This window comes from Carassius gibelio, chromosome A20 (assembly GCF_023724105.1).
Source record: "Carassius gibelio isolate Cgi1373 ecotype wild population from Czech Republic chromosome A20, carGib1.2-hapl.c, whole genome shotgun sequence".
NCBI lineage: Eukaryota > Metazoa > Chordata > Actinopteri > Cypriniformes > Cyprinidae > Carassius > Carassius gibelio.
The window spans coordinates 22,069,701-22,097,317 of NC_068390.1; the positions used below are offsets into that span (position 1 = coordinate 22,069,701).

Genomic DNA, 27,617 nt, shown 5'->3' on the forward strand with positions numbered 1-27,617 from the left:
ACATTATTCACATTTCTAGCCTGTACTGATTATTTTTAATCTTGATTATCTGGTAACCTCATAAAGCCCACTGATCATTTTGAACATCACCTTCTCTATCCTCAATTAGAATGTCATCCATCACGGCTGTAGCACCAAATTCCCACTCCAGTGAGAGCGGTGACAAAGAGCTGAACTCTGGGAAGAGTGTCTGACAGAGGGAATCACTCCGCATGAGTGCTCCTGACTGACAGAATGTCACCCTCAATCTCTTTACTGACACAGCTCCTTGAGTTCTTGAACAACAGCTCATTTGCATCATGTTACATCACCTACAGAGTGCATAAAACAGCTGTGTTGATATTTAAGAGTTAAAACTGTTTATATAGAAATTACTATTGCTCCGTGAGATTGCTAGCGTTGATTTATATCTCTTCTATTATTTATAGGTGTTTCATCTCTCCCAGTTGAAGCTGTCTTATTCTGTGTCAGAAGAATTGAATTCCCATTCAAGCATCATTCATTCCCACACTTCACATGTTCTTGAAAGCAATGCTATCGCAGACATTAGTAACAATCCATCTAACAGGGAACATTCTCAGAACTGCGGCTACATTTCTGGCGAGGTTCTCTCAAAGGTATGAATAAATGTTTTTCAGTGATATTTATAGAATGTTTGTTCAGTGTTATTGGATCTTTAATAATGTTCGAAATTGTTAAAGCATTCAAAAGTAGCATTACCATAATGTTTGCAGAATGGAATGAAATGTAAAATGGAATGGAGTCTTCTGTTTGCATAACCAAAAAAAGTGGCATTCAGTGGATGCTTTGAACATTTACAGAACATTCTGAAATAATGTTTTCATTTAATTAACTTAATAAGCAAAATGTTCTTAGTGCCTATTTTTGTTAACAGAAAATGACCAAAGATATCATACTTTAAATAGCCATGAATGGTGACCCTTACAATCCTAAAGGCTTGGATGCATTCCAAAATAACTCGCGTCTTGCACAGGATGGGAATCTACACTAGAACCAGAATAAATAATTTCTGCAGTTATTAAACTGAAAATAAAAAGGGAAATCTCATCAACCACTAAAGAAGCGCAATAAGATCATAATGTAACAATCTAAAACAGAATAGAGAAGTTAGCGTAATAAAATCAGCATTATTTCTAACGTTGATCTTTTTCTAAAAGTCACAGGAAATCAGAGGCATAAATCAAGCTGCAGCAGGCGTCCATAGGAAGTGATTCTGGACATTGTGGGAACACCGAATTGCTGTAATGGCCATAATAATGTTCAGGCAGTAATATTTAATACAGGCCACACATTTACAGTGCAGTCCATTAGCTTCCTCACCATTAGTGATCAGGCCAGTTGATTTTCACATCTCACTCTGTCCTTCTTTAAAATCTTCCATCACTCCTACCACCATACACTCATTTATTTGCATGCATATTATGCATTTTAATCTTATTTTATCCCCTTTGAACTCTGTTCACTATGCATTAATTTAGATTCTTGTGTAACATCAGCTAAAAACGTGTAGATGTCATGGCCTAGTGGTTAGATAGTTTGAGTCCTAAGGTAAGTCTTGGGCAGGCAATACCACGTCTGAGGTGCCCTTGAGCAAGGCATGAATTCTGAGTATGGGTCACCATACTTGGCTGTATGTCATGTCACTTTTTCACTTCACTTAAAAGTGTGACTGAAAAACCATCAGTCCTCTCAGAGGATATGTTATTGCTCAAATGTTGTTTATTCCAATGCTGAAAAGTTGTTTTATTCAAATTCATCATGAAACAGCATTAACAACCATTTTATTTCCATAATATATTCATAGGAAACGGAATATAATAAAAGAGTTGTGTCGATTAGTTATGAATTCTTGTGATGTTTTTATCAGCTGTTTGAACTCTCAATCTGAGCTCACCCATTCACTGCAGAAGATCCATTGGTGAGAACATTTTCCACAGATTTTCACTTTTGAATGAACTATTCCTTTAATGTCATTGCTGTCTAGAAGGAACAACTGAAAAATTACTGTAAAGCGATATAATTTGTGATATTTTTTTGAGACTGGATTGTCCAGAGCTAGTTGCAAAACACCCAACACCTGACATAGTAATACTTTTAACAGAATTGAAAAAAACACCTCTGCATTTATGCCATTAAATACTCCACTGTATGGTTTAATATGTGTGTATAATTAGATCCTTGTGGACCCACTCAAACCGCCAGCCCAAATCACAGCTCAAGAGGAGTGAGGAAGAGAAAATTATGTTTTTCCTATCTATACATTAAGTCTATGTAATGCTACACAGCCATGAATGTAGGAAAATGGACTTGACAGAATCACAAGAAGATAAATGCAGAGTGACAGCTTCCTTTAAGTTACCTCCATTTGTGATATCACTATACAGAGATTTGCCCTGATTCAGAATTCACTTGTGAAATGGCACAAACAAGCAGCAGGTTTGCATAGCCTCATGAACTCCATCAAAGTGACAGAAACACACAAACACGCTGCTGCTCATAGATGCTATGCCTGGCGACCTTGTCAGGATGTATGACACATTATATATCAAGTGTGCGTGAGCTCCAGAGATTTATTCCTTAAATATGATAAGACAGATGGAGCATCGTGCTCCCCAGGTATCCACACCTCGCTGCTCTCCTTTCATTGTTCCCCGAAAATATACTCAAACACCTCCTGGAGCCTTAGTCAAGATCCATAATTCCGTAATGTTTATGGCTGAGTTAAAGGAATAGTTTATTTAAGACGCTGTTTATTTATGATGCTGTATGAACATCATTTTAAAAAATTACCTTTTTACAGAAGAAAAATGTCTCAAAGGTTTGTAAACAACATGATAGTGAATCATTTTTGGATAAACTATCCTTCTAATAATGGCTAAACCAGTTCTTAAAGGAAAACTACCTTACCATACAATGCATATCAATGGTGAACAAATGGTAACCAAAAAAAAAAAAAAAGATAATGCAAAAAGGTGACTAAATGAAGAACTTCTGTTTTTGGTGAATTCTCCCTTTAATAGTACTTGATACTTGTTTAGATTTGATACAGTGCAGTTTCCTGTTAAATTAAGGCATTTCCACAATGCTACAAGGGCAAAAGTCTTCTTATCGTGTGTAACAGGTTGCTTATTTTGCTTTGATTGTCTATTAGGTGAACTGCTGTTGTGTCCCAGTAGAACTGAACAACAGTTGACTCTTGTAATGGGGATTCAGAGAGCAAAACGAACAGCCTCAGGCCTTCATGCACATGAAACAGAGCTTAGCACAATTGTGTCTTCATATCTGTTGTGCTTCATCAGCCTCTAACAAGGACGATACTGATACTGAATATTAAATAGCCAGGTTTCAATTATCTTCCTCTTCCAATTATAAAAAATATGTCCCTCATCTAAGAAAACGTGTCATGGTTGTTTGCTTCTATTTTTCTTTCATCAAAAACACAAAGGAGATAAATTTGTTTCTGCTCTCCATTAGCATACATGACGAAACTGCTTTACAGTATATTACATCTATTTTCTGGCACAAGAATTATTATCTCTCACAAGAATGGAATAATAATATGATCTAATTACAGGAGCAGTTTGTTTTCATTTGTTTCTGCAGCAATCCTTTTTTTTCTCGACTTCAATTACTTTGAAATGAAAGATCAACATCTATTGTGTGAGTGAGGGAGACATCTGGTGGTGAAAACGTATATTCACAGTTTCCACTCTGTGGTGTGTTTGTGTGAGGTTTGACAGGAAATGTATCTTCGCTTTCCTATATACATTCATCCACAGCTTTATGAAACACAAAACTTTATAGTTTAAAAGGACAACATTTAAGAATAAACAATAGGAAAAATATATATATAAAAAAATATTTACAGCAGTCATCTTTAATTGTTTTGCCAGGTTAGTGTTTCGTCGTCTTTTTGCACCATCTAGTGGTTTGTTCTAATACACTCGTATTCGGTTAATATTTGTTGGAAATTAAACATGAATTGATCAAAATGTAAAGCGACCAAAAATGCCGCACCAAAAATAAATTTTAAATCTAAAAAGTATTTACTGAATCTTCTTCGACTGCTCTGAAGTGTGCAGACTTTCTTTACGAAGTAAGTTATAACAATCAGCACTTAACTGAATATAGGCTACCTTTACATACGGTATGTAGGCTAGACATAATTTTTTTTAATAATAAGAGATGCATGCATTTAGTGTGAACTAATATTATCGTTATATAAAATTTTTATATTGTAATATATTTGTTATATTATAATATATTATATTTATTGTATTAAATTATTATCCAAACATTTTCTAAATCGCATCCTATAGGGTCATGGGGATGCTGGGGCATTAAATTATATTAGGCCTATACTTAGGGCTGGTAAGCGATTAAAATGTTTTATCTAATTAATTACATGATGTGGTGATTAATTAATCGAATTAATCACACAACAAATTTGTAGAAATTACTTTAAATTATTATTATTTAAAATTCATTGTTCCGTAAAGCATCAAACAGATATTACAAAAAGTAGCTTCAGCAAAAAAAATATTTTGTTTGATAAAATTAATTACATATAGCCTACACTTTTGAACCATGTGAGTAAATGACGAAAGTATTGTCATTTTTGGTTGGGTGAACCATAACTTTAATAATTTATTTTCTTAATTGTATTATTGTTACTATGAAAATATGAAATTATTTATTTAATGAAATGATACTCTAAATAATAAACTAAAAGAGCCAGTAGGTGGTGGTAAATATGAGACGCAATCTCAAACAGGCGTTTTGCCCCAAATCTTGAATTTTAGGGACAATTGCTCTGCCTCATATTAGTCATCCATTGACTGTATGAAATGGCAGATGATCCACATAAGTCTGGGGCGGGGCAAGTGTGTCAAATGCATTAATAATTTAATGTTATCTTTCTCCATAATTAAATTACCAGCCCTAATTATATTATATTATATTATATTATATTATATTATATTATATTATATTATTAAAATTTCTTGAAGTATGTTTTTATGCACCATTCATTTGACTGACGTAAATGAGAATCTCTCTGGAGGAAAGCAGCAGCAGCAGTACCAACCATCACCATCCGCTACAGTGGCGCTGCATCCCTGACTGGAGCTCTTGTGGTCTGGGGTGGGGCATTTCCTCTAGCGTCGGGTTTCTCCAGCGCACTGGTATTTAAATCTGATGCACTGGGAAGCCTGTGGACGCCTGTCATCGTGAGTGTATCTGCTCTACTGGAGGATTTGGCACTCGTTTCTTTCATAATAGAAATTGTATCTCTTGCATTTGCTCAGTAATACATTGTATCTTCTAGCGGCGCGCGCTTTTATTCCAACAATCCTGAATGAAATGCTGCGTGCTTGGCCATGTTTTCAACCGTGACATATAAGCAGAATATTATATAATGCATCATTATCATTTTGTAATTATGGTCTAGCCATTTGTGCGTTTTGTGTCGTGAGTGGCCTATAGAGACAAGGGGACAGTTTCAATGGACTCTTAAAAACATCGACGTCAGTTCAAATCCATTCATTTGAATAGGTCTTCAGCTCGTTTGTGCATATTGTGAAATAATAATACAAGGGGAAAAAAACAGATATATCGTCTACGGTTGCCTATACTCGAGTTGCATCATGTTCAGCTGGTTGGGTACCGATGACAGGAGGAAGAGAGATCCAGAGGTCTTCCAGACTGTCAGTGAAGGACTCAAGAAGCTTTACAAAACCAAACTGCTCCCACTGGAGGAACACTACAAATTCCACGAGTTTCACTCACCCGCTTTGGAGGATGCAGATTTTGACAATAAGCCAATGGTACTCCTGGTGGGACAGTATTCCACTGGCAAAACCAGCTTCATAAGGTAAGATGGAGTTTTGGCTCCTGTAAAACAATTTCTGGTGTCCTGAGCCCTTTAAAGACACCAATCAGGAAACTTTATGATTAAGCAATTTATTATAATTTAAATAATTTATACATTACATGCAGAAACATTATATAATGCGCCATACTTATTGTGTGATGTGTGTGTGATGTGTGTGTGTGTGTGTGTGTGTGTGTGTATGTGTATATATATATATATATATATATATATACACAAACACACATATAAATATATATTCACCTTATGTAATACTTTTGGAAATTTCTAACTATTTTAATTTGCATTAATTAAGTATGTTTTGATTAGTATTTAATGTAATATTAATGTTATTTATGATAATATGTTATAATATAATAATAATAAGACAGTGAGAAGCTCTCTACAATAGAGCATTTCAATAAATTCTCACAATATTCTCCCGTTTATGATTTATTAAAATAGTCATATCCAACACAATCTCTTTAGTATGTTGTATATCTGAAAAGCAATCACATTTGTAACACCTAAAAAAACAGTTTTGGAAGTTCCATGTGAGATTCCTCACAATCCTACAGGATTGTTAATGGCTCCTTGTCAGTTCACCTGGAGGACTTCTTTATATTGAGAGAACACGTGTAAACGTTATCAATGCAAGACTGATTCATCTGTTGGAGAACGTGTAAATACATTAAAAAGTAATTGACAGGAAGTTTTAAGCTAAACTAATTCATGACTTCTGTGCTTCAGATATCAATAATCTGTTTACATGAGAACCTAATTTGTGTGTTCATTGAAAACAGATCTTGATGTTACGTGCTAAACAAAGTTCTTAACATAGAACTATAATTTGAGCTTTGACAGAGATGGTTACCTTGTGAACAGACTAGGCCTGGCTCCAGCTCTAAGATGTATCTATATGACACAATGACACAATGCTGTGGTGTGATGGTTGTCTGCGGGGTGATTTAAGGTTTACGCGTCTACAGTGGATCAAGATTAAAGGCAACAGACTGCGTAAGATCACCAGGCAACCAGAGACACTTCCAACTATTTCAGAATTGCCATAGTGACTTGTCACTAATAGGGTCCAGAATGTAGAAAAGTTAAGAGATGTAAATGGAGATGGAGACATACCAGATATCCTTTTTAGAAGGACTCATGTGGTCATTTAAAAAAAAAATAAGACTAACCTGAACTTTATTCTGAAATTGTTGCCAAGTTGTTGACATATTAGCAATTTCATTAAGCAAGCTTTTTTTTATTTGAGACTAATTTATTCTAACTCTGTAATTACACTAATTACGAGGTTTTTATTAATATTATTGTTTATTAAAAAAGCACTTGAGCACTGAAAATATGTTTTTCTAGATTTTTCCAGTCTGCATTGGATTCAGTGTGCAGCTAGCTACTTTTTTGTTTATTATTATTATTATTATTACAAAGAAATTAATATTTTTATTCAGCAATGATGCATTAAAAGTATTAAAAAATTGACAGAAAATATCTTTGCATTTATATATATATATATATATATATATATATATATATATATATATATATATATATATATATATACATGTATATACATGTATATACATACATACATGCATATATATATATATATATATATATATATATATATATATATATATATGTATATGTATATGTATGTATGTGTGTGTGTGCGTATTTCCACACAAATATTAAGATGCACAGTAACAATGATTATTTCTTGAGCATCAAATCAGCATATTAAAATGATTTCTGAAGGATCATGTGACACTGAAGACTGGAGTTATGGCTGCTGAAAATTCAGCTTTGTCATCACAGGAATAAATTACAATTTAAAATATTAAAATAGAAAACATTTACTCTTCCACAATATTACTGTTTTTACTGTATTTGTCATGAAGTAAATGGTGTAAAAAAAAAAAAAGGTAAAAAAAACTTTACCATCCCCAAACATCTGAACAACAGTCTATGTATTTGTAATTCTTTAATGTCATTAAATGTCATGCCATTTGGCTGTAGTTACTTCACAATCATATTATTTTGGGACTTTTGAGTAAATGAGCTGTGTTTTTGCCTGAGGTGAGTGTTAAATGTGAGAGTGAGGTGTTGTCCTAGCAATAACAAATGTGCCTTCTCATTTTCGCTCTGGCTCTCTTTCCTCCTGTACATTATTCATCAGGGTCATGAGAGCCTCAGTGGACACAGCGGCTATTCTGCTGATGGAACACATAACTCCGAAAGTAAATAAGCTCAGCTTTCTATGTGTGCTTCCTGAATGTGAGAGCCCATGAAACACTTCATTATAATGTCGGGGCAATTTCAAACTTAACATGGAATGTTTTCAACATTGTCACATAATACAAAAGCTTGGCTCATGACTGCTTTTCAATTTTTTTTAAAAGAGCTGAAGACACTCATGTCCAGTAATTTTTTCAATGGAAAATGAAGTGCACTTTTACAGTGAGATGTGAGAGAATTCTTTCTAGCTGACCAATTCAAATATGCAAATGAACTTGTCACATAATATTTCATTCCTACATCCACCACTGTAGGTCCTGGGGTTTTGTAACTGTTTTGTGAGCAGCAAATACTCCATTCTTCATTGTCACTGAAATGGAATGGAAATCACTGGAATGATTGTAAAAGTGGGTTAGAGAAGGCAACCAACAACTTCCTCTGTGTTAGATATATTGGCCATGGCAAAACATCCTATTGTACATGACACCAGTGTCCTGTTTACACTTTTGTGTTACTGACACAAACTGCAGCTAATAAGTTCTCAGTTGAAGCCAAGTGTCCCGAAGTTGCTCAGACTGTCATTTTGACCTGCACTGTATTCCCAGCAGTCTCAGTGCAGTCACATGTCCACAGCAGGGTCTGTTTGAACGGCTCTGTGCTGAGAACAGTAAACATTATCCTAGCAAACTCACATTCTCCATTAGAGTGTGATCTTAGCACTGTTCCTTTTAACAGCAGAACTCATCTGAATCATGATGTGAACATAGTCTTACAAGCTAAATTCAGAAATCATTCTGAAATATTGATTTTGTGCTTAAGAGTTTTTGTGGAAACTGACTGTAATACATTTTTTTCCAGAATTCGTTGACAAATAGAAAGTTCAAAACATTTGAAATGCAAATTTTTGTTGCTTTATAAATGTCTTTACATTCACTTACTTTTGATCAATCATAACATTATTAATTTAAAAAAAAAGAAAAAAAAAAGAATACAATACATGAGGCATCCATTACAGGGATGGACACCAAGGAGTGGATAAACATGTTCCAAACATCTGAAGATTTAGGATTTTTTTTATTTATATTAATTTTATACTTTTTTAAATAAACTAAAAGTTTAACAAATTTGACAAATCTAAAAATGATTACATAAACTTCTAAAGACATATTTAAGATTCTTTATTTTCAAACAACTAACTTACTAACTTATAACTAACAAAATTATGTTGAAAATGTAAAAAGTTAATTCAATTAGAAAAAGTGCAGAAAAGGAGCTTTTTTACATGTTCCTGGACTTGGTAAAAATGCTACATATATATTGAATACACAGTATTTTTTAACTGAAACTATTTTTAATAACCAATCTTTCTCAAATCCTCAACATAGTTGTTATATTTTGCACATGATAATCGCCATTACAAGTGTTTGCAGGCATCTAAATGCATATGTGCGTGCATTTATTTTTTATAGATATCTTCTGGAGCAGGACTTCCCTGGCATGCGGATCGGTCCAGAACCAACAACTGACTCCTTCATAGCAGTGATGCACGGCACCATGGAGGGACTAATACCAGGAAACGCTCTGGTAGTGGATCCCAAAAAACCCTTTCGGAAACTCAATGCCTTTGGCAATGCCTTCCTTAACAGGTGGGATTAAAACTATGATAAAACATGTTTTGTTTTGTTTTAGTTCTCGTGTTTATTGAAATGGGCATGTTTAATGCATTAGTCTGGGCAGAGGTTTGCATCTGTAACATGGTCTTCTTATCTTATAATGATGTCACAGAGTGGGGCTGGTGCTAGGCAACATTCCTTCTCTTGATTGAGTTTCCTCATGCTGTCTGATCCACTGACCTCCTGTCATGTGAATTAGATAAGAGCACATCATACCATCAAGCTCACCAGCATATTATGAAACCTGCTGTAATACACAGTCTAAAAATTACACAATGACAGAGTAACATTCCTTTTTAAAACCTCCAAGTGATGCAATCACATGTGAGTATCTTTGCAGGTGGTCGTTGCTGTACTATGTAGTCTGATGGTTTGGCAAACTTGTGCAAATCAGCAGAAACACTTAAAAAAATTCAGAAGAGCAGCAACACACACTTTAAAGGAAAAGTGCACCCAGAACCACAAGTACTGTCATTATTCATCCTTATGTTGTTCCAAACCTGTATGACAATATTTTGAAGAATGTCAATATTAATGTAAATGGGGGCCACAACAATATTGACCTCCATTTTATGGACAAAAAATGGACACTTTGTGTTAAATATTATCCTTTGTTTTCCACACAAAGAAAATAATGACATGATTGTGAGCATATAGCTACAGGATTTTTCATTTTTGAGTAGTTTCCCATAGAACATAAAACGTTCCTGCTTGTACTAGCATGTGGTCTGATGTCAGATGTTCTGTAATTGTAATTGCTAGAATGAGCTCTTCAGTGGTTTCAAGTTGTTTGTGTCCAATGTGTTAAAGTAGGGACTGTCAAAAGGAGAATGAATAATATTAGGATAATGTTTCCCTATAGCCTCAGGTCCTTAGTGATTCACTCCAAAAACATGACACACATTTTCTGGGCCTAGTTCACACAATAAGCCACAAAAGCCATGGGTACTAGTTTTTGGCCTGTTATTAAAGCATCTCAGAGGAAATTGTTTTCTAAGGCTATAAAAATGTGAAGTCTGTCTTGCTTTCTATGTTTTAATATGTGCAGCTTGGTCAAACTACTGTAATGTAAATGGTAACAAAAGAATGATTTATGACACTCCGCTCCATGTCTTCATGCTAAATTACAGTACTATGTCTTGATGATTTTGGAAATTTGGGACTTTATAGCAGTGTGAAATCAGAGAGCATTTCTTTACTCCATGACAAATGTGTATTTTCATTTTGAAGAGAGAGCAAAGACGACAAGCTCAAATCAAGATTGAAGCATAAGCATGTGGAAACTGCTGGTTAATGTGCCAGTCAAGTTCTTGGAAGATTTCTGCAGTGTCCTTGAGTGTGACTCTGGTTTGTTTGGGTTGGCCCTCAGGTTTGTGTGTGCCCAGCTGCCCAACCCTGTTCTGGAGAGCATCAGTGTGATTGACACCCCAGGAATCCTGAGCGGAGAGAAACAGAGGATCAGCAGAGGTAACGGACTTCCAAAATGCATCAACATGCATGTGCAATGATGAAGAATATCACCTGAATCAGGAGCTATTGATATTTATACAATACCATTCAAAAGATTGTACTGTTTATAAAAGTCTTGTATGCACATCAAGGCTACATAAATACAGTAAAAGGGAATACTATGTGAGATGGCAATGCTGAATTACTTCTGAATCTGCATTAATTACTTCAGTGTTACATGATCATTCAGAAATCATTCTAATATGCAGAATTTATGCTCAAGAAATGTATTATCAATGTTGAAATAGTTGTCGTTTAATATGTTTGTGGACACCCTGGACATATTAAAAAGTACTGTACATTTTTTTTAAGATACTTTGATAAATAGATAGTTCAAAAGAACATCATTCATTTGAAACATAATATTTTCAGACATTTCATAAGCCAGTGTATCCTGACTGAATAAAAGTATAATAACTTGCTGACCCCAAAGTCACAGAATGTTTTCCAAGTACAACAGCATAGCAAGATCATGTGATCTCAAATTTCAAATTTGAATACTAGATCTTGTTCCTTGTGGCATGTGGAAACTAGTTCACTTGATCGCTATGTTGAAAAAAAGCAATTATAATTTTTTCATGATGTTTTCGTAATTTTATCATGGAAAGCAACACTGTTGGTTTGTTGTGTAGCTGGAGCTTAAATCTGTTTTTAATTGTGATGTGTTGAAAGTCTGTGTTGAGTATGAAGAGGGACGAGGCTTTATCAAGAAAGATGTTGTTTTGGCTTGAAAACATTAAGAACATATACAATGCATTTAATTGTATTTATAGTGTTACAGTTTTTTTCAGCTATAACTGTATTAGTATCAAAGGATGGTGGGTGTGTGCTTTTTGTTCTCTGGTTTGCTACTTAATGCTTAGTAATGGATATTCATGGCAGATATTTTGTAACTTGTTTGGTTCAAGTAGATTTTTTTTTAATAAGCTTTGCCTCTTAAGCCTAGTGTATGCATACTTTTTCCACCTGCCATTACATTTCATGCATGACTGAGCATTTTAGACTTTCATTTAAAAAATGAATGATATAAAAGTTACTGTACAAAGTCAATTCTGGTTGAATTACTGTACTGATGCGCTTGTAACACTAAGCTTGTTTAGCTCATGGTTACTTCATCACTCATTCAGAAAAGTCCATTGCAGCTGAGCGGCCCATAGTATTACCGCTGGGCTTCCTGGCATCAGCGCTTTTCATTTTACCCGAGCACTCAGCCTCACAGATTGATATGGCCCGAGGATTAGACACTCATGTTTCTGAGGCCAGAGCCAAGAGCTAGGTTCTCCAAGGTCCTCTGTGATTTCAGAGGACAAATATTTATTAGCTCTTGTTTGCGCTGAAAGCAGTAAATGTAGGTTTAAAGGTAAGCACTTTAATTTGGCAGTAAAATTAGTCGTCATCTGATACTAGAGCCTCTGTAGAAAACAAAGTGTAAGTGTGTAATTTCAGTGCATCAAATACATACACACTGGAGTACTAGTATATACATTCAAATCAATACTGCCTATAATTGTATTGTATAATGTGAAACAGTATGCATTATGTAATTGTACTCATGTCAAAAACTAGAATGTTATAGTGACCAAGTGATATTGGTGTGTGATAGTCTATGGCTGTGTATTTTTGGCTTTAATGAGCCATTGATCGCAGTGAACATGTTGTTTGTGAGCTTTCACAGTTTCCATTGAATTGTGGATTTAGTCATTTGGGGTGTTCTCACACATGAGTGCAGAGCAAGCAGTTTCATGACAACTAATGGCACCTTCACATCAAACTGCATTCTGCTACTCTCATAACAATAATCTTGTAGTATTTACAGTAGCATTCTCTCTTCCTGTTTAAATACTGGATCTAAGCATGTGCTTCTGCCATGGTTATCTCATTCTCTCACCGTCTGTCTCTCTTTTAGGGTGGGGAAATGAAAACTGTCAAAAATAGCGTGTTAACGACGTTAATTAGTTGTTTGTTGTTAATTACGTCAAACGAGCAAATGAACACCTCCCAAAAACAAGAGTGCCCAGAGTGCTGCTTATGTGATGGTGGCGCATGTTTATGTTTCTGAGTTCACTCATTCGAATTTCTCTATGCATTTCATAGATATGTGGCTATATTTAAACACTGGTTCACCTAAAACTCTTACACTATCTGTAGTTAAATGGCATGGTTTAATATAGTGCTCAGGGAAATTTGATCTAAGTAAATGTTACACTTTTGAAATTCAGAAAAAAAGAACCACATATTGACGAATCAATACATGAAAAATCTGTGTCCTGTTATTTATCTTTTGGTATGCATTTCAGAAAAAAAAATGGTTAGGATTCAGGTGTAATTGCAAATAGTGATTAATCCTGAATTCTGATTAATTTGATTAAAAATGTTAATCATTTGACAGCCCTAATATATATATATATATACATATATGACTATGAATGGAACAGAAAGTCTTTTAAACCAGTCTCAGTCTTAGTCCTCTGTCAAATGTACTTTTTAGTTATTATCATTTTGTTTAGTCAAGCTTTAGTCGACTAAATGTCTGAGCATTTAAGTCTAGTTTTAGTCAATGGAAACTTTTCTCTTTTTTTTTTTTGTTATGCTGAATAATGGTTAAACATGGCTAATTCATAAAAAAAAAATTATGAATTAGTCAAAAATTTAGTTTCATGCTGATCTTAAAGAATCAAAGTCAGAACCAGATTAGCTAAATTCCATTCCAGCTGTCATCTTTGTTTCTCCTCCCTTTCTCCTTTCCAAAATTCTCATTTACACATCAGTGAGACGGTTGTATTTAGCAAGACATAATGAGAAAATGTCTGCCATGTGTCTTCTGTTTTTTGAATATGTCAAGCAGCTCTGTGGAATTTCTTCAGCAGTCACATGAGATTATAGACTATTTTTAATGCACTGAATCTGATCAGTAAGATAAGATAAGAGATTGTCCCTGTAAGTAAGATCAGATCTATTGTTCCTGCATTGCTCTGCGAGTTCTCTTTCCAAGGAGCATTTGGCCAGCTCGGTGCATGTGTTTATGTTTATACTCACTGTGTGTCTGTAATTTGGCCACTTTAATGCATCCTTGCTGAAGTATTGGATTCTTAAAAAAAGAAAATCTTACTCAATCCAGTCCTTTAAATGATAATGTCAGATGGACGGAGTGGATGGTTTTTGACTAAAATATGATGCATTATCTACCAGACTGCACACCAAATTTTTATATGTAATCATAATTTGATTTGGCTAGTTGAGATTAACTGCATTACCTACAGTATCACTGCAGTAACCGGATCGATCTGAAGCTGTAGTATTTAGATCATCCCCAACATTGAGAGACGGTTCCCCACCCAGATCACTCCATTATCTATACAGACATATCTATACAGTTCTGACACCCATCAGCACTTTTTCATGCATCCATTACAAGGACAGCATCTCACAGAAAGCATGCTTACAAATGGCTTTGTCTGACAAACATCAACACATCTCTCTCTCTCTCTCTCTCTCACTCTCTCTCTCTATATGTGTGTGTGTGTGTGTGTGTAATGGGACCATATGATCGTTTTTTAGAGAGTAATTAGTAGAGAATTGCCATTAGCTTTATAATTCAACTTTTCATCGCTGTTATTCTGCAGGACCCATTATCCCTTTCTCTCTTGTCTACTCTGTTATCAAGTGTTTGGCAGTGTAGCATGTTTGTGAGCGTGCAGCTGTAAGGCTCTGTTGACTGCATGCCAGCCCTCTCCCAAGAGTAGCTTTATTATTCCCAGCCAGCTCTCCTCTACCTCCACCACAGGCAGGTGCAGTGAAATAGACCTCATTTCCTTCAGGAAAAACTATCACTAGAGTGGTTCTGTTGTATTATATGTTCACCTAACTGTGTAACAGATGATCGTAGGTTTGCAGATAAGCAGTAGTCACTTAATTTGCTTTGATCAGAGATTTGTTGTAGTAGCATGTGGTGTTAAATAACGCCTCGGCTCTGAACCACATAAAGTTCAAAACCACATACCTGCTGCTGTTTGTTATTAATTGGAAAAAGGTTAGGCTCAGATTGCAACATTATGTTGAAACACCTTAGCTATATTTAACTAAAATGAAAACTCTTAACTGTTAGTGCTTTTGACAAGAAAACCTACTGACAAGGCTATTGACTTATTGAATTCTGTATTAATATTGGTGTGAATATTTTGTATTTCTTATTTATTCAAATCAGAGTTGGTGTAAATAGACATTTTAGGATCTGTTCATATGTATTTATTTGCATTGTGTGCAAGACAACACATACGTTAAAACTAGTGTAGTCTGATTCACAAATTACTATTATGAGCTATTTATTTTCTGTGAACAAATAAAACTCAGCACAACCAGTGTAGTATGATTCATACATAAAGGATTCTCCTTAGCATTTTTTTTCTTCTTCTTCTTACAAATCCCTTTTTGGTGAATCAGAAACACAGCATGACCAGAAGAGTCCCCATTCCCAGACAAATGAGTTTTTAGTTAAAATTTTGAGTTACCAGTTTGAATCAGTCTGGCAAATTATTTACTAAACTTAATTATCTAAATTGCAAGACATTTTTTTTTTTTATCCATCAGAATGATGCATTTTGTGATTATGTTTTTGATTGTGCATGTTCTTTCATTAACATCTTTTTTTAGCATCTTCATCAGTTCAGGATGTTGCAGAGTGCAAACGCAGCACAATGTCAACCAAAACCATTTCCTTTTTTTTCATGTTCTTTTATATGTCCCTTTTTGTTTGTTTTTTCATCAGTTCATACCAGACTGTTTCACTTTCTAGTGCCATGAACTACCTAAACTTTCACTTCTGCCATCCAGGAAAGAATCAGAGACATTTCAAATTAAAAGTATATTCTTTTTTCCTGTGTTACTGTATTTTACATCTTTGTATCTTTCTCTCCCTATGAACAGTTGCTAAAGAAGATGGCTTTGGTTATAGCTTCCTGCATAAATGTCCATATGGAGGTATTGTAGATAATGCCTAACTACTGTTAACACCTGCAGCTTATTACACGAATGAAGTTCCAGCACCGCTCGACCCCAAACGTGCTGTGAAATCATAAGGCCTCCTGATATTAACCCTCAGATCTGTCCCTCTGCAACAATATAATCACAACTGTAATACCGAGCTCTGTTTCACCACTGTTATTGTCCTGCTCTCAATGACACTGTCTCATGTGTCTGTTACTGTAGATGTTATCTTTCTTAGACCTTTATTGAGTAATCTAGTCCCAGTCTGAAGTTACAATAATTCTGGATCGAGATCTATAAGTTACTGAAAAGACAAACCAAACTATTACAGGTGACAATAAAGCTTTCCCATGTGAAACTGCCAAATCGTAAGGGATGGTCCACCCAGGGGCGTAGCAAGCTTTTCAAAAGTGTGGGGGATGGATGTGGTTTGTTTATAAACAATAAAAATGAAGAATACATTGACAGAGAGGTAAAATGCAGGGCTTAAAGTTCTCTGGCACTTTGCGGGATTTTCGGCTTGCAGCGTTTGGCTGGGAAAAAAATAATCCTACATTAAAAAAAAATGCCCACACAAAGTTTTTTCTCTGGTGGTATAAATGATGTAACAATTTACTGTTTTTAAACATTAAAATAATATTCACTTTTCTTTCATAGTTCTTCAACATGTATGCAAACAATATCCCAATAATAGCAATTAGCATTAGTCTAAAAAACTAAATATAATAGCGAAAACACTTGACATGTCAACAAAACGATTAACAGAACATCTTCCCAAACACATATCAAGTTTTTTAAAAACCTCGAAAGCATAAACACTCATTCAAAGTACCTGGAAAAGGGAGATGTAAATAACCATAACCATAAGTTCCCGCCTCCTCAGCACGAGCTGACCTATAACACCCCAAGAAAGGCGGGACTTAAGGCAGAACAGCCAATCATCAGCTGGTCACACTCAAAGCCGGTGTCATGTTTGAGAGGGAGGGGGAGGAGGCAGCCGCGGCGAGCGCAGACACAGAGCGGTCAGAGAAACGGAGGAGGGACTGTAGTAAGGCGTTTGTGCAAAACTGCGGAAAAACTGCAGAAAACGTGCGGGTGTCGAACCCTCTCACCGGGAAAAGTGTGGGTGTTAAAACCCCCACATCCCCCACGGGTGCGACGCCCCTGGGTCCACCCCATCCCTGTAGGCATGGGATCTTCCTGTGGAAGAAATGGCTGTCTGCCATATTCCATGTCGCTGATTTGAAATGTTAACAGACTAATTCTTCCCAGCAGAACTGCCAACTTTGGATCCGTACTCCTTTTTAGTCAGGGTCATGCCAAAAAATGCTTGGGTATGAAGGAAGCACACTGACTGTGTAACTGATGATAAGCTGGTTACATGATAAGCTGTTACAGAAGATGTATGTCAGAACAAATAATAATAATAAAAAAAGACAGCTAGACTCAACAGCAGAGCCTGGTCAGAATCCTCAATCATTACCCTTCCTCCTTTCAGATGTATTTCAACTTAACAACATATTACACATATTAAGTTCATTTATATACAGTTTTTTCCAGCAGGTGTGTCCAAACTTGTTGGAAAAAGTAGATTCCAATAAAATTCCAATTAAAAATCATAATAAATATAGTGTATATATAGTATAGTAACTACAATTGATATACTGGTATTGCATTTATCAATAATTTTAATACACTTTTATTTGTACATTTTAGGTTTTCATTTATTTTATTTTATAAAGCTTCAGTGTTGTAATTGTTTTGGCTTTTTAAGTTAGTGGTCGACCGATATGTAGCCAAGGCGATATATCAGCCGATATTTGGCATTTTTCAACTATCAGCATTGGACGATAAGTTTTTCTGTTTGGCCGATGTATTAAAGTCGGGACTTTATTTTGATGGTGTGTCAGACTTTAGTATTATAAAGATTGCTTATATATTATTAGTAATAGAAAGGCAAACATTACAATACTTTCATTTACAATACTTTCACTTGCATGTATATAATTTTAAACAAATCTTCAAATAGCTAATTAACATTTAATTTCACAATCCTTGCAAACTTAGTCAAATCCATCAGAGAGATCTTGTGAAGTTTGCATTTTTATCCAGTATGATCACGTGTTCTCTGTGTGATGGTCAATCCATGTGAATTGAATGCTTTAAACTCAAATTATGCTGTGCTTTATGTACTTGCCCACTGTCATATTCATGTCATTTCCACTGTGTGCTGTATGTGAAATTAGTGTTACCCTTGCTTTATTTGAAAAATATGATTCCAAATTAGGGATATGCCATTATCAGATTTTCCTGTTGCGATTAATTGCTATTGCTTATATCATGGTAAAACGTATAATTTAGTTTAAAAGTGGTCATAATCATTTGCAGTTTATGAGTACTGATAGTTTTCAAGGGTTTTCTTCTGTCTGTGTGAACCTTGTTTTCTCTGGCAAGGTTATGATTTTCTTGTGAGGAGCACATGTTGTCCTCTCCGGTTGCTATGGGATAGTATTTTGTCTGTTCCCACTAAAAGCAAAAATTCTGCACAATAACAATCTCCTGTTTAAGCTGGTTCGGACACAACAGTGTGGCTTTTGATTCATTTTAGCAGTATTGCTTTGTCATAACCTTTTTCTGTACTCTGAGGCATAGCAGCAACTCAAATAGATTTGGAGATATCATAACTTGCATTACAAAATTAATTAGACCACAGCATTAGGTTTTTATTTGCAGGATTCTGGCTTTCTTGGCTGAGTTAGCAGTCTACTCTTTCCCAAATATTCAGCAGCTAGAGAGTTGAATGTGCAGTCACCCAGATAATGTAAAAGCTAGTTTTACGCTCCTTCACAAGAGTCTGTTGCTCTTTAAAATAAGAGTCATACTCAAAAACAGCCATTCTAAATCATACAGACATTGCATGCCTGCATCATACATTGGAAAAAATGTAAATTCTTTATACACAATTAACCTAAATACTTGTAAGTACAGCATTTTTAATTCTCATGTGAAAAATACTGTATATATTGATGTAGATATAATTATTGTTTAGACTGACTTTTAATATAGAAGACATTTGCTAATATTAGTTCATGCATCTAAATATGTCATGTAGTTAAAATAATTCCATAATTCAAAGTAATGCAGCATTGGTTTAAAATGAATCCTCTTGAATGGTTGACCCGCTGTTTTAACTCTGTATCCCTGGAGAGGGAGTGAAGTTGAGCTGCAGAAGCCATTTACTGGCAGACGTTAGATCATAAAAACCATAACAAGCCAGAGTATTTTAACGATACTTGGAAGAGAGTCAGCAGCTTCAGTACTGTTGACTGCCAGGTCTGACAAGGTCATTTTGCCCGTTCTGATTGGCTGGCTGCCTCTTTGCTCTCGTGCAAGCATTCATCCGGTGCAAAAGCTTTGTGAACCGTAAATATGGGACAGGATATCACTCTCTTTTCCAATCTCTCCTTCAGGCTACGACTTCGCTGCTGTGTTGGAGTGGTTCGCGGAACGCGTGGACCGCATCATTCTGCTGTTTGACGCCCATAAGCTGGACATCTCAGACGAGTTCTCAGAGGTCATCAAGGCCCTCAAGAACCACGAGGACAAGATCCGCGTTGTGCTCAACAAGGCCGACCAGATCGAGACGCAGCAGTTAATGCGCGTCTATGGCGCCCTCATGTGGTCGCTGGGGAAGATTGTCAACACACCTGAGGTGATTCGTGTCTACATCGGCTCTTTTTGGTCACATCCATTACTGATTCCAGACAATCGCAAACTGTTTGAGGTGGAAGAGAAAGACCTGTTCAAGGATATCCAGTCGCTGCCCCGTAACGCCGCCCTTCGCAAACTCAACGATCTGATCAAAAGAGCTCGTCTTGCTAAGGTAAAATTCTATTATGTTAGCCTTTGAGATTTGACATGAAGCCTGCCAAAAAATGTCCCACCTAGACCGTTAATAATGTTATATCTACAGTATAAGTTAAAGGGATAGTTCACCCGAAAATGTTATGTTTATCTGCTTAGCCCCAGGACATCCAAGATGTAGGTGACTTTGTTTCTTCAGTAGAACACAAACAAAGATTTTTAACTCAAACTGTTGGAGTCTGTCAGTCATATAATGAAAGTGAATGGGAATCACAGCTTTGAGAATAAAAAAAAAATAAACATAAAACCAAATTAAACTCTGCGGCCTGTGATGATACATTGATGTATAAAGACACAAAACGATCTGTCTGTGCAAGAAACTGAACAGTACTTCACCTCAGTATTAAATTTTTTTTTACCTCTGATTCACGGCAACGTCCAAACTGTCCTGAGCACATTCTCAACAGCCGGCACATGATCTTCTTCTTCTTTCTTTACGGTAGATCACAGACTTAGAATGCATTACCACCACCTGTTTCTCAAATGGACCACTGAAACTCCTTATTGAGTTTGTAGATGGAGTGTCAATGGTCCATTTGAGAGATAGGTGGTGGTAATGCACTTATGAGTCTGCGATCCGCTGTAAAGCAAGAAGAAGATGCACAGACTGTTGAGAACGCGTTCAGGACAGTTCGGACATTGCCGTGAATCAGATAATTTTGTATTTTCACACATCAATGTATCGTCATGAGCCGCAGGGTTTAATTTGGTTTTGTTTGTGCATGTTCTTTTTACTCTCAAAGCCATGATTCCCATTCACTTCCTTTATATGACTGACAGACTGCAATGGTTTGAGTTAAAAAGCTTTTTTTGTGTGTGTGTTCTAATGGAGAAGCAAAGTCACCTACGTCTTGGATGCCCTGGGGGTTAAATTTTCATTTTTGGATGAATTATCCCTTTAAGACTCTGGAATTGGCATATAAATAAAGGGAGTCATTGTTATTCTTCACTGTTCTTCATTATTCTTCATTGTTATTCTTCAAGTCACTGTTATTCTTTCCTCACAATACAAAACCATAAATCTGAAGAATCTTTTTATGCAGCTCTTTTTCAAAAAATATTTCATAGTTACCTTGGCTATATAAAAAAATAAAAAGCAGTCAGCACTGCAAACTCCTTTTGAATATGGAAAAGAGTATGTTCCACAGAAAAAAATAACAGCCTTTGAAACATCAGACAATAATGACAGAATGTTCATTTTCGGGTGAACTAATCGTTTATGTTCCAAACTCCAAAGTCTGGGAAAGTTCTGTACCAAACCACCCCTGAAACCAAAAGCAGGAAACAACTAACAAATTGCTCAGATTTTGGCAAGCAATTTTGTTAAAAGCAAAACAAGCGCTTAATGAATTTTTTGTTGATTTTCAAGGGAAAATATTTAGTGTGTGATTCAGAATAAAAGGTCTCTTTTTCTCCATTTATTTAGTTGAGATGCTGTGAATGCTGTTGTCGTTCCAACATGTTTTTGATGTGGTCCAGCATATAGCTCTAGTATAAAAGTAATAGAAGTGACAGGCCTTTTGTCTGTCTGGTCTTGCAGACTTTGCCCAAGTAATGTTTTAACAAAACTATTTAACAAAACTGTATAGTCTGCTGTTGTGGCTCTGTCAATGGCCCTGATGTTTGCCTGCATTATTGATCAAGATTGAACTCTTGAGTCATGATTTTTTTTCTCACATAATATTTGCCTCTACAGTAATTTTGAATCCAAGCTTGATTCAGCTATATTTAAGGGATGTTTTTGTATATATATGTTCTGTATAAAAGATCCACAGAACAGTATGAAGTATCATATATCTCTCTGTCTGTCCCTTTCTTTTTATATACAATAAATGTGAATATATGTGAATGCATATATTAAACATGCAAGTCATACAAGATACTGGTTGTGCAGGTAATCAGCTACATCTGGAAAAAAAAATACACCAAAAAATGCAAAGAAAGCCCTTGCCTTTGACTCAGAGTTCAGATGATTAGTGGGGATTGTTAAATGTGCTGAAAAATCCTGAAGGATCATGACTCATAAAGACTTGGTTATAAATAACATTGAGTGATATTACAGTCTTACTCTGATTGCTTATAATAAAATTTCACATCTAAAGGAAGTTCACTCAAACATGTTGTTGTCATGCAGGGGCGGCGGACAGGGGGTAATAGTGGGACAGAGTAACAGGTGCTTGGATGTTATAAGTTTCAGTGAGGAAATACAGCTGGATAAAATAAAAACTTCATTTTTCATTTTCTTCATTTCAGGCTGCAAAACGACACAATTTGATTATTTATATTGATTATTTTAAAGAGGGGTATTTTCTATACCCTCTGTATTAAAGAACAATAACATAGGTAGTCAAACATAAAGCTGTCATTTAAAAGGAAACTGAAACACTCTGATGTCATTTCATTTACTTCTGAAACCCTTTATTATCCCATCAGTACAAACTTTGCTCAAAACACATGGGCAGGGCCATAACGATCCCCTCTGGAAGAGGTAGTGTTGGGGACTTTCAGTGCTGATCTCCATATCCAGCTGGATGCATTAAAGAAGAACATTTTAGTTCTATCCCTGTCCCTCACCCTGATCACACAGATGTGCTTCCCCCAAATGTCATCATTTATGCAGTCACCTTCCTTCCGCCCAGGGGCCAAGCAGACAATCATTTATTTAGTAGCTTGTGTATTCTTGCTACTTTCCAGCTTCATAATGAGTGTTATAACAAATTTGAGTTAAATACAGTGGTCAAAGTCTGCATCGCTTATATATTTATATTTATATTTTACAATAACATTTTATTCATTTATGAAATTAGTACTTTTGCTCTATAAACTTAAAGGGGCTTTGCTTCTGTGCTCCCACAGGTCCATGCATACATCATTAGCTCCTTGAAAAAAGAGATGCCCACAGTCTTTGGGAAGGACAACAAAAAGAAGGAGCTGATTAACAGCTTGGGCGAGATCTACAGCCGCATTGAGAAGGAGCACCAGATTTCCCCGGGAGACTTCCCTAATCTTAAGAAAATGCAGGTAAGGTCAATTTAGCCAACAAAGATTGAGGCTGACTCAAGAATGCTACTAAAGGGTCTTTCAGTGCACATTCCAAATCAGCATGATTTGTCCCACATCAACAAACAGCTATAGAAATATCTGCTTTGATGTGCCTTTTCTATAGTAAAAAAAAGCACAGGAGTAAAAATACTGTTTGGATTACTGTTGCTTTTATAAACAGTTCTATAAACAAATGAATATTGAGAAAATTTGGCTAGTTTGAATGTTTTTTCTCTGCCAATGAAATTATTTCAAAAAGAAGCCCAATCATCAACAGCCTGACACAGCCGTTCTGGAACAGAGTATTTGAAGGGAGTGGAGCTAGTTTACCCTGGAAATATCAACAGATGTTTACAGGATCTTTTGTTACATCCTACAGTGTTCTTTCTTGCTTTCTTTCCCACTGAATAGGAGCAGCTTCAAGCACATGATCTGAACAAGTTCCATCCTCTGAAAATGAAGCTGTTGGACACCGTGGATGACATGCTGGCCCACGACATCGCCCAGCTTATGGTTCTGGTGCGCCAGGAGGAGACGCAGCACCCTAACCAGGGGGTGAAGGGCGGTGCCTTCGAGGGAACCATGAATGGGCCATTCGGACACGGTTATGGCGAGGGAGCCGGCGAGGGCATTGATGAAGTTGAATGGGTGGTGGCTCGTGACAAACCTATGTATGATGAAATCTTCTACACTCTCTCACCCGTCAATGGAAAAGTGACTGGAGCCAATGCCAAGAGGGAGATGGTGAAGTCCAAGCTGCCCAACACTGTGCTGGGTAAGATCTGGAAACTGGCTGACATTGATAACGATGGGATGCTCGATGACGAGGAGTTCGCCCTGGCCAATCATCTGATCAAGGTCAAACTAGAAGGTCACGAGCTTCCGAGCGAACTGCCCGCTCATCTTGTGCCACCCTCCAAAAGAAAGGTCCCAGAGTAAGATTGGTTTGGAGTTGGGATGGATTTTGGGAAAGCATATAGTTTGAATTTAGGTTGCAGCTGAATTATTGATGGCTGGACAGCTGTTATTATTATTCTTTGATATGTGCGGTATAAGCTTCACTAGCAAGAATGGATTTAAAAATATGACCCACCTCACATCTTTTGACTTGTGTTTGTAATTTTTTGTTTAGTTTTCTTTTATTTTTCATGAACAAATTGTGCTGTCTACAGTTTTTAAAAATGTTTTATGTGTGCTTTCAGATTTTAAGTCTTTGAATATCATCTGTTCAGCTGTCATGACTATAGCACTGTGTCCTAACCAGACATGTTGCGATAAAAGATATTAAATGTAAAAAAGTTTGTTTTTCCGATCGCTTGATTTCAGTTTCTGTGACAAATTGCTTGCTAGCCTTTCCTACAGTGAAATTTCATTGGTTAAAAAAAAATCTACTGTATGTAATTACATTAAACATTATCTTCTGATCGGTTGTCATTGTGTCCGGTTAGGACACACTAACATTCTTTCACAAATGTATTTCACTTTCACACTCACTTTACACTACTATTCAAATGTCAAGAGTCAATACATTGCTTTTGAATGTCTCTTACGCTTACAAAGACTGCATTTATTTTGATCAAAGCTATAGTGAAAACAGTAATATTGTGAAATAATATTACAATTCAAGACAACTATTTTCCAACTGAATCTATTGTGAAATGTAATTTATGATTATGATGGAAAATCTGAATTTTCAGAAGCCGTTACTTCAGTTGCCAGCCGTCTTCCATGTCACATGATCCTTCAGAAATCCCAATATCACTGAACCCGAACTTTTGAACAGTAGTGACCTGTGTCTGAGGAGAGGCGAGACATCAATGCAGAAAACATGAATCTATATTCTTAATCTTTGTATCAGTATTCTATTGTTAAAATGGAGCAAGAAAAGCAAAATTCCTTTTAGAAGTAGGTGTAACTGTATTCTCTTCTCGTTAAGGCAGCATCTTTAATGAATGCGAGTCCTTTCTAGCCTGACCAAGAGACTGTTAAAACTGTATAGGCCGTCACGTCAGAAGATTCAATGTTTAGTGTTCTTGATGGACCCGTAGAGCTAGTATCCTTGTCAGTAGTCTACTCGTTAAAGCCTAAAATGTCTAAACTAACTAGGGTAATAGTGTTTAAATAATTCCTGTCTGATTTCCAAAGAATCAAAAAGAATGTTGCTGCAAAATGGCTTTATTCAAGTGATCTCTTTCTGAGCGTTTTTGCATTTACATGCTCATAGAAAGAGCAGTGGCTTTGGATTTAAATGGGTATTTAGTCATATTACTTTATTATATCAACATTTAATGAACTCTATACCTCTGTTTCCATTTCCACCCCTTGCCAAGCAGTTATCTAGAGCTGTCGCATTTTCTCATGCAGATTTTTAGGATCTAAACGTGAATTGATAAAATTTTATGCACTGAACTAAATGGTCTTTATAGGGGTAATTTACTCAGAAAATTATACTTCTGTCACTGTTTTCTCACCCTTGTGTCATTTCAAATGGTTGTTTAAAAAAAAGGAGATTTTTAGCAAAATAGTCACACTGCTCATTTCTACACAAGCTCAAAAAATTACCATAAAAGTAGTTAGATATGACTGATATACTATATTCCAAGTCTTCTGAAGCCATGTGATAGCATTGTGGAAAGAAAAGGCTCAAATTTAAACTATTATATGCTGAAAATTGCCATATTTGTACATATTGAAATTTGGCTTTCAAGATATAGTTACAAGATATACTGACATTTGGTGTCATTGACATTAAAGGGACAGTTCACCCCAAAATAAAAAATCTGTCATCATTTACTCACCCTCATGTTTTTTCAAACCTGACTTTCTGCAGAACACAAGAGAAGATGTTTTGAAGCATGTTGGGAACTAAACTGTTTCGGTTCCATTGTATGGAAAAAAAAAAAAGCAAAGTCAATCGGTGGAAAGCGAAAGGGTTTAGTTATCAACTTTCTTCAGAAATATTCTTCTGTGTTCAGTAGAAAAAAAAGAAAAAGAAATGGAACGACATGAGAGTGAGGTGACATTTTTGGGTGTACTATCCCTTTTTTTAACGAATGGACGACAGGATTTTAACTTTGTTTTGTGTACTGTTCCTTTAAATCTGATTTGCTTTGATCTGGATGCCCATTTACGTAGATAAAATATCTCCACTGATATCTAACTAAACCTATCTATCTAAGCCTGTTTAGTCAATCAATCAATACTATAAGCTGCCTCTGTGCCTTGAGACACCCGCCTCAATCAGATTTGTGACACTAGAGATGTCATATTCTATAATACCATTACATGCTCATAAAATAAACTGACATTCTTCAAAGACGCAGTTTGATGTAAGTCTCAAATGAAAACAAATCCAGATTTGCTCATAATGTTTGCACATCAACATTTTTTTATTTTTTTTATTTTGGGCGGGGGGCATAATGTAGGGTTGTACATTCATGTGTTTGACCAAGTATGTACATGTATATGAGTGCAATATTGTTCGCAAAATGTATTGTGAAGTTGTCTGTGTACGTGTGCTTGTTGTGGACAAACTATATGAGACACTGTTCAAAGACGTGGACATTAAAGATTAAACAACTTAATAAAGATCTAACTCAAGTCCTTTGTATTCAGGTTTTCTGTTTGAGTCTTGTTGTTACATCTTGACTTAATTTATTGCAGATAAAAATACTCTTTTTACTCTGCTCTTTTTACTTCACAAAAAAACACTAAAAAAAAAAGATTCTGGCTTCTTGCAAATCTCTTGCAATTATTCATTATGGCAGTTGATTCAGAAAACAAAATGACATAATACAAGTAATAATGTTCCTTCAATTTTCCCATTCCAAGTCTATCATTGTCTAGAAATGGGAAAGAGTGATGTATAGAATGAAAATAACATTGGTAATCATATTAAAAACTTGCAGTCCCAAAGGAGATCGTACATAATGTTTTCAGCCAGTCTCTGTCCTTCATTAACGGCGGTCAGGATGAGTGATGTCTTCCTGTTTGTTACATCATGTACTGTATGTCCTAGGAAACACAAGCACGAGGTGGATTCTCATCTGGTCAGTTTCTTGACAGCAGGATACGATAAGCAGGGAACACCTGACTTTTCCTCACTACCGGTCATGGGTTATTCTGTCCAGCTGATGGAACGTGCTTACTTAAGCTGCAGGGATGTGGAAAAAGTATGTGTAAGACATAAAAAGTTACTTTATTTTTTTTTTATTATGTATTGTTCCAATCACAATACTGAAAATTACATATAGGCTACTTCAGTTAAAACTGTTTTAATGTAAATGAAAAGTCTTGAATTTATTAAAAATGCAACAAAAAAAACCAGTTATATTATGTAATAT

The 27,617-nt window shown here is 35.7% G+C and overlaps 1 protein-coding gene across 1 annotated transcript; it reads left to right on the plus strand.

Moving 5' to 3' along the window:
- Positions 1-5,172: 5,172 nt before the first annotated feature.
- LOC127938801 (EH domain-containing protein 3-like) lies at positions 5,173-26,874 on the plus strand. The gene is made up of 6 exons (XM_052535670.1): positions 5,173-5,893; positions 9,613-9,789; positions 11,186-11,283; positions 19,779-20,191; positions 23,089-23,253; positions 23,686-26,874. The coding sequence occupies exons 1-6, from the start codon at positions 5,667-5,669 to the stop codon at positions 24,211-24,213; spliced, it is 1,608 nt and encodes a 535-aa protein (XP_052391630.1). The 5' UTR covers positions 5,173-5,666; the 3' UTR covers positions 24,214-26,874.
- Positions 26,875-27,617: the final 743 nt, after the last annotated feature.